The sequence below is a fragment of the Dendrobates tinctorius genome, unplaced genomic scaffold, assembly GCF_039654945.1.
Source record: "Dendrobates tinctorius isolate UK_male_01 unplaced genomic scaffold, ASM3965494v1 ptg000189l, whole genome shotgun sequence".
Lineage (NCBI taxonomy): Eukaryota > Metazoa > Chordata > Amphibia > Anura > Dendrobatidae > Dendrobates > Dendrobates tinctorius.
This window is the reverse complement of record NW_027361856.1, coordinates 5,239,429-5,252,357: the sequence shown is the minus strand read 5'-3', so window position 1 is coordinate 5,252,357 and position 12,929 is coordinate 5,239,429. Positions and strand designations below refer to the sequence as shown.

General features: G+C 50.0%; 1 protein-coding gene across 4 annotated transcripts in view; it reads right to left on the bottom strand.

Moving 5' to 3' along the window:
- Positions 1-1,247: 1,247 nt before the first annotated feature.
- The window catches only part of ASH1L (ASH1 like histone lysine methyltransferase), a 126,458-nt gene continuing 114,776 nt past the window's right edge, over positions 1,248-12,929 (bottom strand). For 2 of the 4 annotated variants that reach the window (XM_073552306.1, XM_073552305.1), the window contains exons 18-28: positions 10,402-10,456; positions 5,499-5,631; positions 5,178-5,426; positions 4,026-4,115; positions 3,865-3,955; positions 3,649-3,787; positions 2,785-2,957; positions 2,533-2,699; positions 2,409-2,449; positions 2,069-2,331; positions 1,248-1,946 (exon numbers count right to left, since the gene is read on the bottom strand). In XM_073552306.1, coding sequence (XP_073408407.1) covers positions 1,855-1,946; positions 2,069-2,331; positions 2,409-2,449; positions 2,533-2,699; positions 2,785-2,957; positions 3,649-3,787; positions 3,865-3,955; positions 4,026-4,115; positions 5,178-5,426; positions 5,499-5,631; positions 10,402-10,456 — 1,493 coding nt within the window. In that variant the 3' untranslated portion in view covers positions 1,248-1,854. Of the gene's footprint in view, positions 1,947-2,068; positions 2,332-2,408; positions 2,450-2,532; positions 2,700-2,784; positions 2,958-3,648; positions 3,788-3,864; positions 3,956-4,025; positions 4,116-4,266; positions 4,548-5,177; positions 5,427-5,498; positions 5,632-10,401; positions 10,457-12,929 lie in introns of those variants that run through there. The other 2 variants (XM_073552307.1, XM_073552308.1) reach the window with 2 other exon arrangements.

The window sequence follows — 12,929 nt, the reverse complement described above, 5'->3', positions numbered from 1 at the left end:
GTGGAGCCAGCAGGTAGAGTCCTAGCGGAGCAACTGGGTAGAGCATCCCGGTGGAGCCAAACAGGTAGAGCATCCTGGCGGAGGAACAGGGCAGAGCCACCAAACAGCATCCTAGCGGTGCTACTGGGCAGGGCATCCTGGCGGAGCCATCGGGCAGAGCATCTAGGTGCAGCCACCAGGCAGTGTCCTGGCAGAGCATCAGGGTGGAGCATCCTGGCAGAGGCACCGGGGGGGGGGGTTGTTTGGGGGGAGCAAATAGAAAAAACTGACCGTCGCATCCAAGCATAAGCATAGTGTGAACAGGTGCTTAACCTAGAGTCACCAACTCATATACATTCAAGCAAAAAAGGAAGCACACTGTAGCGCCAAACCATGCAAACATGAAAAATGAATAATGAATTGCATTACTGCATTAGAAGTATGAAACATTGAGAAAGTTTAGCGCATAAAATGGCCAAGTTATGTGTACCTGAAAGCCACGTTAAGGCATTTCTCGTTTTCCAGGTCCCTATTCTATGCCAAAGCATAAGCCGCGGAGACACCATCACGTTTCTCAAAGCAAGCAATGACTAGCCAGGTCTTTCCCCGGGAAGGAACAACCATGGGAAGGGCAGTCTCCAATGAAGGAAACCACCTATGCCAAAAAACATGGTATCCATCCACAGACAGCTGTTTCGGGGTATTGCCCCTCATCAGTGTGGAGTAGGAAACTGGCCAGTAGGTGCAATGCGTAGTAGAAGACTACACACCTATTCTATGCCAATCCTCACTAAGACTGTAGTCTCCATCTGAATGGGAACCTATGAAAAATCCTCTGTTAGGACTGAAGTCTAAACTTTCTCAGCTTTTCATACTTCTAATGCAATTCATTATTCATTTTTCATGTTTGCATGGTTTGGCGCTACAGTGTGCTTCCTTTTTTGCTTGAATGTTTGGGAGGAGCGTCCTTGCAGGGCATCCTGGTGGAGCATCTGTGCAGAGTGTCCCGGTGGAGCATCCAGGCGTGTCCTGGCGGAGGCACCGAGAGAGCGTCCGAGCGGAGTATCCTGGCAGAGCCTCCTGGCAGCCTGCTGTAGTGCTTAGAAACCATTAATGGAAAACCACCAGAAATGATGGAAAAAAACACAAGTGACACAAACAAAATGCCGATCTGGTCAGTGATTGCAGGGCCGGCTGCAGCTCCTCGCTGCGCTGTTACACGCAAAGCGCCGGCGCTCGACAGTAGGAAAACATGCACAACACATCTGTGGCCTTTTTTCTTTTTTAATAAAATATTTTTTTACTGAAATGATTTGTGCGCTCTGGCAGGGACGAGCGCTCATCCAGACGGGGCGCGCCGCCACGCATCATATTGCTTTACTCCCATGGGACTTGGCACCTTTCTCTCCTTCTTTTACAAGGACTGGACACAATGGTTAAGCTTGGCTTTATTTACAACCACCAGCCCCAGGTGGTCCTTTTTCCTGGGCGCTGGGAGTTTCGGGGGTGGGACACCTCCGCTTAGTGTGTGCTGACCGTCACCGTCGCTTATCCCGCTGGGTAAAGTGCCTCTAGACCGTGATGACAGCTGGGGGACATTGGGTAAAGTGCCTGTTGCCTGCTGCGCCTCTTGCTGCCCTGAGGAGGGCGCTGATTCGTCAGTGAACCGTTCATGTAAACACCAATGAGCAGGAGCCGGCGGGGGTCTGCAGATCTCTGCCCCTTACATTCAGCGCTCTGCATATTGTGGGTACTTAGTGTAAGGAGACCTCTCTACTGCCGTCAGACAAGGTAGGCGGGGAACACCCAACCCTGCGGACCACGGAGCAGCTCAGTTAGCTATTCTGGCCTCCATCACTCCAGCATGCTCGGAGGTCACTTTCTGAAGATGCACTCGGGGAGGTTCAGAGTTCGGCGTCGTAGCTTCCGGCATGGACCCTCCTCCAGGAGATATGTGACATCGATGGCTGCAGAAAGGAGAGAGCGATCATCACCAGGACTAGACACAATGAGATGGAGGACCTTGGCCCCGTGCAGTGGGTGACAGGGGTCCTCGTATGGACATACACGTGGGGGGCACGGGACTTACCATTCTTCCCCGGCAGTTTCTCCAGAAGTCGGAGTAGCACCCGGTTCAGCTTGTCTCTTTTAGTTCGCTGTCGTTCTTGCAGGGACAAGAGACGCGGCGTCTTCTCACTCATTTCAGCCTGGGGGGGTGTGAGTACCTCTGGAGCAAGGGCCTCACTGCCCACCAGTAGGTCCTCTATGACAGGAATGGGCTCCTCTTGCTGTACGTCTGTTCTGGATGCCTTGGGCAGCTCACATTTGGGCAACTCACATTTCCATGAAGACCTGCGAGATGAGCAGTCATTGTTAGAAGGCACCACAGTAACGTACAACACTTATATCCAGGAACGCCGCGCGCTCACCTGCCACCATTACGCTTGTAGTTATCTGGCACATAATGGGGCTGAAAAACAAGAAATAGGGCACATTACAGCAGCTGAGGCGGTGTCTGGAGACTAGAACGTGGGACTCGCTCGTAACACTCACTGAAAAGTCCCTTTTTGGGTTCAGCTTCTTGGGGAAATGATGGAAGGCGTAAGTCTTGGTGCAGACTGGGAAGCGGTTGCGGTGGATTTTGTAGAAGAGGTGAGCGGACTTATCCAGCCTGTAGTCGCAGATATACACGTCCGACTCCTTAACTCCTTTTGGACGCCCTGTAATAAGACAGAGGGGTGTCATGGCTGTTGTACAGACAAGGCTCATGGCGGCTACCGCTGCAGAACTTGGCCCTTTCTCTACCTTTGCAGTATGTGTACAAGTCCAGGACACAGCAGGTGCCGACCACGGCCTCCAGGGGGATGATCTCGTACAGCGGTACGCGGAACAGCTCATTCTGGTAGAACTTGCGCGACGGCGAGTGATGGGTTTCATGTGGCCGAAAGTAATGGTGGCCGAACGCAAAGCGCTCGCCTCTGCGGAGAGAAGAACAACGGTTTGTGGCATGCGCAATGTCCATCACTCAGGGGGTACAGAGGAGACACCAAAGGTGGGGTGGAAGGGCGCACGGAAGCCGACCGTCGGCGGCAGGGGAACGGAAGCCGACCGTCGGCGGCAGGCGCTCGGAAGGCGCCCGTCGGCGGCAGGCGCACGGAAGCCGACCGTCGGAGGCAGGCGCACGGAAGTCGACCGTCGGAGGCAGGCGCACGGAAGGCGCCCGTCGGCGGCAGGCGCACGGAAGTCGACCGGCGGCGGCAGGCGCACGGAAGTCGACCGGCGGCGGCAGGCGCACGGAAGGCGGCAGGCGCACGGAAGTCGACCGTCGGCGGCAGGCGCACGGAAGGCGCCCAGAAAGCGGCAGGCGCACGGAAGACGATCGTCGGCGGCAGGCGCACGGAAGTCGACCGTCGGCGGCAGACGCACGGAAGTCGACCGTCGGAGGCAGGCGCACGGCAGGCGCACGGAAGTCGACCGTCGGCGGCAGGCGCACGGAAGTACCGTCGGCGGCAGGCGCACGGAAGTCGACCGTCGGCGGCAGGCGCACGGCAGGCGCACGGAAGTCGACCGTCGGCGGCAGGCGCACGGAAGGCGACGGTCGGCGGCAGGCGCACGGAAGGCGACGGTCGGAGGCAGAGTGCCTATTCACACGATAAGTGGTGGCCATACTTCTCGTTCTTCCACAGCTTCTCTATCCGGAAAATATCCAGCTTCTCTCGGTTGATGTGTGACAGCAGTCGGTAGGACTGTCTGATAGGCTGTCCATCAGTTGTCCGGCGGCTGTCCCGCATGAGATAGACGCAGTCACCTGACAGACACAAAGTTAGAAGTCACACACCCATCATACACCCACGTCTAGTACTACTCTCTTGTGACTGCCCGTACCTTGGCGAAGCAGAAGTTCATCTCGCAGGAGACAAATGAAGTAGATGAATCCGGGCTGAGCATAATGTGGGCATGGGATCATGGGAACTTCCTGGAATATCACATGACTCCATGATGAGTAGGCACCAACGCAACCGCAAAACTATGATGTTATCACTAACCTTATCCACAGCCCGCGGGTCACAGTGCTCGCACAGGTAATGCTCCACGTCAGATGTCACCCCCATACAGTCACAGTGCTGCCAGACCTGCTGGGCATAGAGCCATCACTAGGTATACGGAAGATATCGCCAAGATACAGTGTACACACCACTCATACTGCACATTACAGGATATAGCAGGAGGATATACAGTATATACACTGCTCATACTGCACACAACAGAATATATCAAGGGCTGTCACACTGTAGAAGGGTCATCTTTATTCTCATATGCACAAGGAAAAACTAGAAGCAATGGCATGAAACTGAATGGGAGGAGACACAGATTAAATATTGGCAAACATTTTTTGACAGGGTGATCAATGAATGGAACAGGCTGCCACGAGAGGTGGTGAGTTCTCCTTCAATGGAAGTCTTCAAACAGAGGCTGGACAGACATCTGTCTGGGATGATTTAGTGACTCCTGCTTTGAGCAGGGGGGTGAACCAGATGACCCAGGAGGTCCCTTCCAACTGTGCCATTCTATATCAGGAGGATATACAGTATTTACACCGGTCATACCGCACATTACAGCATATATCAGGAGTATGTAAAGTAAATACACCACACATTACAGGAGACAGGATATACAGTATAGACACCGCTCATACTGTACATTACAGGATACATCAGGATATACAGTATATACACCACTCATACTGTACGTTACAGCATATAACAGAAGGATATATAATGTATACACAGATCATACTGCGTATTACACTAGATAGGATATACAGTATATACACCGCTCATACTGCACATTACAGCATATAGAAGGAGGATATATAGTATATACACCACTCATACTGTACATAACAGGATATATCAGGAGGATATACAGTATATACCTCATACTGCACATTACAGGATATATCAGGATATACACCGCTCATACTGTACATTACAGCATACATGAGGATATACAGTATATACACTGCTCATACTGCATATTGCAGCATATATCAAGAGAATATACCTCAATATAGTAGTCATATACACACACCAGCCTCTGTACCCTAGTCATACACACACCAACTTCTGTACACTAGCCAATCACTCACCATCCTCCATATACTAGTCATACAGACAAGTTGACATCTGTATACTCACCATACACTTCTCACACTGAATCATTAGTCCTTCATCCTTGTAGAGGTCACATATACAGCGGATGATGTCATCCTCCTTCTCATGGCCTCCATCTTTGCCGCACAGAGAGTTCTCGCTGCTGTCTGCTTCACTAGCAGTCTCCCCCATGATTTCATCGATCTGTGCAGCAGAGTCGTGCCGAGCACTGTAATAAGCCTTCCGGAGCCGACACACATCTCTCCCGATAGCGGACTTCCTCCCGTGATATTTCTGGGAAATGGCAAGATTTTATCTTCACATTCTGTTTCCCATAAATGGAGGCCAGCCCAGTGTGTGACTTACCTCTGCGTTACGGAAAACTTTCAACATGTCCGTGTCAAAGGCTTCAACTGTCTTGTAGAATCCACTTAAAATCTGTTTCTCAACCGTCAGCAGGTCTAGAGGATCGCCCACCTTCTCATAGTAGTAAGGGTTCCTGTAACGGAAGCAGCAACTACTGTTAAGACCACTCAGTTAAGACCACTCAGGAGAGGGACGTGACCCCACAGCAGACCCTTATACATATAGAGAGCGACCCCACCGCTGCACTCTATACAGATAATAGGGAGCGACCCCACGGCCTCCATCTATACAGATAATAGGGAGCGACCCCACCGCCTCCATCTATACAGATAATAGGGAGCGACCCCACCGCCTAAATCTATACTGTTAATAGGAAGCGACCCCACCGCCTCCGTCTATTCAAATAGGAAGCGACCCCACCGCCTCCATCTATACCGATAATAGGAAGCGACCCCACCACCTCCATCTATACAGATAATAGGGAGCGACCCCACCGCCTCCCTCTATACAGATAATAGGGAGCAACTCAACCGCCTCCATCTATACAGATAATAGGGAGCAACCCCACGGCCTCTCTCTATACAGATAATAGGGAGCGACCCCACGGCCTCTCTCTATACAGATAATAGAGAACGACCCCACTGACTCCCTCTGTACACAAAATAGAGAGCAACTCTACTGCCTCCCAATACACAGATAATAGAGAACGACCCCACCACCTCCCTCTATACAAATAGAGCGACCACACCGCCTCCATCTATACAGATAATAGGGAGCGACCCCACCACCTCCATCTATACAGATAATAGGAAGCAACCCCACCGCCTCTCTCTATACAAATAGGAAGCGACCCCCACCGCCTCCATCTATACAGATAATAGGAAGCGACCCCACCACTTCCATCTATACAGATAATAGGGAGCGACCCCACGGCCTCCCTCTATACAAATAATAGAGAGTGACCCCACCGCCTCCATCTATACAGATAACAGGGAGCGACCCCACGGCCTCCCTCTATACAAATAATAGAGAGTGACCCCACCGCCTCCATCTATACAGATAACAGGGAGCGACCCCACGGCCTCCCTCTATACACATAATAGAGAGCAACTCCACTGCCTCCCAATATACAGATAATAGAGAACGACCCCATCGCCTCCCTCTATACAAAGAGTGACCCCACCGCCTCCATCTATACAGAAAATAGGAAGCAACCCCACCGCCTCCTTCTATACAAATAGGAAGCGACCCCATCGCCTCGTTCTATACAGATAATAGGGGGCAACCCCACCGCCTCCCTCTATACAAATAGGAAGCGACCCCACCGCCTCCTTCTATACAGATAATAGGGAGTGACCCCACCACCTCCTTCTATACAGATAATAGGAAGCAACCCCACCGCCTCCATCTATACAGACAATAGGAAGCAACCCCACCGCCTCCCTCTATACTAATAGGAAGCGACCCCACCGCCTCCCTCTATGCAAATAGAAAGCTACCCCACCGCCTCCCTCTATGCAAATAGGAAGCGACCCCACTGCCTCCCAATATACAGATTATAGAGAACGACCCCACCACTTAACTCTATACAAATAACAGAGTGACCCCACAGCCTCCATCTATACAGATAATAGGAAGCAACCCCACCGCCTCCCTCTATCTCTATACAGATAATAGGAAACGACCACACCGCCTCCCTTCAAAACAGATAATAGGGAGTGACCCGACTGACACCCTCTGTACACATAATAGAGCGACCCCACCGCCTCCATCTATACAGATAATAGGAAGCGACCTCACCGACTCCATCTATACAGATAATAGGAAGCGACCCCACCGCCTCCCTCTATTCAAATAGGAAGCGACCCCACTGCCTCCATCTAAACAGATAATAGGAAGCGACCCCACCGCCTCCATCTATCCAGATAATAGGAAGCGACCCCACCGCCTCCATCTATCCAGATAATAGGAAGCGACCCCACCGCCTCCTTCTATACAGATAATAGGAAGCAACCCCACCGCCTCTCTATACAAATAGGCAGCGACCCCACCGCCTCCATCTATCCAAATAGGAAGCGACCTCACCGCCTCCTTCTATACAGATAATAGGAAGCAACCCCACCGCCTCTCTATACAAATAGGAAGCGACCCCACCACCTCCTTCTATACAAATAGGAAGCGACCCCATCGCCTCGTTCTATACAGATAATAGGAAGCAACCCCACCGCCTCCTTCTATACAGATAATCGGAAGCAACCCCACCACCTCTCTCTATACAAATAGGCAGCGACCCCACCGCCTCCATCTATACAGATAATAGTAAGCGACCCCACCACCTCCTTCTATACAAATAGGAAGCGACCCCATCGCCTCGTTCTATACAGATAATAGGGGGCAACCCCATCGCCTCCCTCTATACAAATAGGAAGCGACCCCACCGCCTCCATCTATACAGATAATAGGGAGTGACCCCACCGCCTCCTTCTATACAAATAGGAAGCAACCCCACCGCCTCTCTCTATACAAATAGGAAGCGACCCCACCGCCTCCATCTATACAAATAATAGGGAGCGACCCCACGGCCTCCCTCTATACAAATAATAGAGTGACCCCACCGCCTCCATCTATACAAATAGGAAGCGACCCCATCGCCTCGTTCTATACAGATAATAGGGAGCAACCCCACCGCCTCCCTCTATACAAATAGGAAGCGACCCCACCACCTCCATCTATACAGATAATAGGAAGCAACCCCACCGTCTCCTTCTATACAAATAGGAAGCGACCCCACCACCTCCATCTATACAGATAATAGGAAGCAACCCCACCGCCTCCCTCTATACAAATAGGAAGCGACCCCACCACCTCCATCTATACAGATAATAGGAAGCAACCCCACCGCCTCCCTCTATACAAATAGGAAGCGACCCCTCCACCTCCATCTATACAGATAATAGGGAGCGACCCCACTGCCTCCCTTTACACAGATAATAGGGAGCGACCCCACTGCCTCCATCTATACAGATAATAGGAAGCGACCCCACCGCCTCCACCTAGACAAATAGGGAGCGACCCCACGGTCTCCCTCTATGCAAATAGGAAGCGACTCCACTGCCTCCATCTATACAGATAATAGGAAGCGACCCCACTGCTTCCATCTATATAGATAATAGGAAGCGACCCCACCGCCTCCCTCTATGCAAATAGGAAGCGACCCCACTGCCTCCATCTATACAGATAATAGGAAGGCGACCCCACCGCCTCCATCTATACAGATAATAGGAAGGCGACCCCACCGCCTCCATCTATACAGATAATAGGAAGGCGACCCCACCGCCTCCATCTTTACAGATAATAGGGAGCGACCCCACCGCCTCCATCTATACAGATAATAGTAAGTGACCCCACAGATATAAAGCAAGCTCTGATCCTTACTGTTTCTATTAGGAAGGCGACCCCACCGCCTCCATCTATACAGATAATAGGAAGCGACCCCACCGTCTCCCTCTATACAGATAATAGGAAGCGACCCCACCGTCTCCATCTATACAGATAATAGGGAGCGACCCCACCGCCTCCATCTATACAGATAATAGGAAGCGACCCCACCATCTCCCTCTATACAGATAATAGGAAGCGACCCCACCACCTCCCTCTATACAGATAATAGGAAGCGACCCCACCACCTCCCTCTATACAGATAATAGGAAGCGACCCCACCACCTCCATCTATCCAGATAATAGGAAGCGACCCCACCGCCTCCATCTATCCAAATAGGAAGCGACCCCACCGCCTCCTTCTATACAGATAATAGGAAGCGACCCCACCACCTCCTTCTATACAAATAGGAAGCGACCTCACCGCCTCCTTCTATACAGATAATAGGAAGCAACCCCACCGCCTCTCTCTATACAAATAGGCAGCGACCCCACCGCCTCCATCTATACAGATAATAGGAAGCGTCCCCACCACCTCCTTCTATACAAATAGGAAGCGACCCATCGCCTCGTTCTATACAGATAATAGGAAGCGACCCCACCGCCTCCATCTATACAGATAATAGGGAGTGACCCCACTGCCTCCTTCTATACAGATAATAGAAAGCAACCCCACCGCCTCTCTCTATACAAATAGGAAGCGACCCCACCGCCTCCATCTATACAGATAATAGGAAGCGACCCCACCACTTCCATCTATACAGATAATAGGGAGCGACCCCACGGCCTCCATCTATACAAATAGGGAGCGACCCCACGGCCTCCATCTATACAAATAGGAAGCGACCCCATCGCCTCGTTCTATACAGATAATAGGGAGCAACCCCACCGCCTCCCTCTATACAAATAGGAAGCGACCCCACCGCCTCCCTCTATACAGATAATAGGAAGCAACCCCACCGTTTCCCTCTATACAAATAGGAAGCGACCCCACCACCTCCATCTATACAGATAATAGGAAGCAACCCCACCGCCTCCCTCTATACAGATAATAGGGAGCGACCCCACTGCCTCCCTTTATACAGATAATAGGGAGCGACCCCACTGCCTCCCTTTATACAGATAATAGGGAGCGACCCCACTGCCTCCATTTATACAGATAATAGGGAGCGACCCCACTGCCTCCATCTATACAGATAATAGGAAGCGACCCCACTGCCTCCATCTAAACAGATAATAGGAAGCGACCCCACTGCCTCCATCTATACAGATAATAGGAAGCAACCCCACCGCCTCCATCTATACAGATAATAGGGAGCGACCCCACCGCCTCCATCTATACAGATAATAGGGAGCGACCCCACCGCCTCCATCTATACAGATAATAGGGAGCGACCCCACCGTCTCCATCTATACAGATAATAGGAAGTTACCCTACAGATATAAAGCAAGCTCTGATCCTTACTTTTTCTTCGGTGGGAGGCTGAGCAGAGGAGCTGCAAGACTTCGGTTGATGGAATCTGCGTGATTAGGAGAGGTCAGATACACAGTCATTATGTCCACCATGCTCTACATTACAACATGCAGTCATTAAGCAGTACCAGAGGTAGATAGTAATGTGTATAAAGAGAAGGAAAATAAAAACATGGAAGCCTAATATTACAGTGTATTTATATACAGAGGGGAAGATAAGTATTTGATACAATAGAAAAACAGAACTTTAATATTTGGTCCAGAAACCTTTGTTTGAAATTACAGAGGTCAGACATTTCCTCTAGTTCTTCACCAAGTTTGCAAATACTGCAACAGGGATTTTGGCCCACTTCTTCATACAGATCTTCTCCAGATCTTTCAGGTTTCAGGGCTGTCGCTGGGTAACATTGAGTTTCAGCTCCCTACAAAGATTTTGTATTGGGTTCAGGTCTGGATATTGGCTGGGCCACTCCAGGACCTTGCAATGCTTCTTGCAGAGCCACTCCTTAGTTGCCCTGGCTTTGTGTCATTGTCATGCTCGAAGACCCAGCCACAACCAATCTTCAATGCTCTTACTGAGGGAAGGAGGTTGTTGGCCCAAATTTCGCGATACATGACCGCATCCATCCTCCCTTCAATACGATGCATTTGTCCTAACTCCTTTACAGAAAAGCACCCCCCAGTGTATAATGTTTTCCCCACTATGCTTCATGGTTGGGAGGGTGTTCTTAGGGTTGTACTCATCCTTCTTCTTCCTCCAAACACGACGAGTGGAGCGGATACCAATAAGTTCTATTTTGGTCTCGGTCTCATCTGACCACATGACCTTCTCCCATGCCTCCTCTGGATCATCCAGATGGTCATTGGCAAACTTCAAACAGGCTTGGACATGTGCTGGTGTGAGGAGGACCTTGCTTGCCCTGCAGGATTTTAATCCATAACGGCATAGTGCGTTACGTAATGTTTGAGACTGTGGTCCCAGCTCCCTTTAGATTATTGACCAGGTCCTCCTGTGTAGTTCTGGGCTGATTCCTGACCTTTCTCAGAATCACAATGGTAAACACCACAAGAAAAAACACACATAGTGAACATGCCACTAAAGGCCAACCTGCCAGGATTCCTTAATATGGTGCCTATGCTAGCACCTACCTGACTGCGGAGGTTGGCACCCTAAGGGGGGAATGATTTTGGCACCCCCGCTCAACAATGGCTGTCCCTATAAAATAACTTTGGGGGCTAGGAATTCCATAGACACAGTTGATCTCTGTATAGTATCAGTGGTCCCTTTAGCTTAATGTTTGGGCAGGGGGTATCCAATTAGACTGCAGGGTTTAGCTAGGGACAGCCATCATTGAGCAGGGGCGCCAAAATCGTTCCCCCCTAGGGTGCTAACCTCTGCAGTCAGGAAGGTGCTAGCATAGGCTGGCAGGTTGGCCTTTAGTGGCATGATCACTATGTGTGTTTTTTCTTGTGGTGCTTACCATGGTGGTTTTTAATGTAATTAATAAAATAATTTATATGTGGATTTTCTATGATTTTTATACAAAAATATCCCATCTGTGAAATTGGTTTACAAAAATACTTTCTCAGAATCAACCTTACCCCACGAGGCAAGATCTTGCACGAAGCCCAAGACCTATGTACATTGACAGTCATCTTGTGTTTCTTCCATTTCCTAATAATTGTGCCAACAGTTGTTGCAATCTCAGCAAGCTGCTTGCCTATTGTCCTGTAGCCCATCCCAGCCTTGTGTAGGTCTACAAGTTTTGTCCTTGGTGTCCTTAGACAGCTCTTTGGTCTTGGCCATGGTGGAGACGTTGGAGTGTGATTGAGTGTGTGGACAAGTGTCTTTTATGCAGATAAATTCAAACAGGTGCAATTAATACAGGTAATAAGTGCAGAGTAGGAGACTTCTTAAAGAAAAAGTAACAGGTCTGTGAGCTAGAATTCTTGAACGTTGGTCGGTGATTGAATTTTATTGCATGAAATAAGTATTTAATTTAGTTATTTAAAAATCATACAATGTGATTTTCTGGTTTTTATTTTTAGATTCTGTCTCTCACAGTTGAAGTGTACCTAGGATAAAAATTACAGACCTTTCCAATATTTATAGGTGGGAAAATGTGCAGCACTGTATCAAATACTTATTTTCCCCAGTGTTTGTTCATGTACAGCACCAGCCATAAGTTCTGACACCCCTGCAGTGGCTTTCCCTGTTCTTATGGGAATGTGCACATTTTAGATTCAGACTGGAGGCAGCAAAACCATAGGAGGAATAGATCCACAAACAAAGAATAAAGACACATGGCAGACAAAAGCCAGAATATGTTACCCCTCAGATTCCGCCTGGTGCTGCCCATTTACTCTGATGAAAGCTTTACACTTCATCAGCATCCTCTCGAGCAGCTTCATCAGCGAAAGTCTCTTCTCGAATGCCGTCATCAGTGGCCTCTTCTCGATTCCCTTCTTGTTTGCCACCCTCAGTGGCGGTCCCTTCTGGTGCTGCCGCCCTCAGTGGCG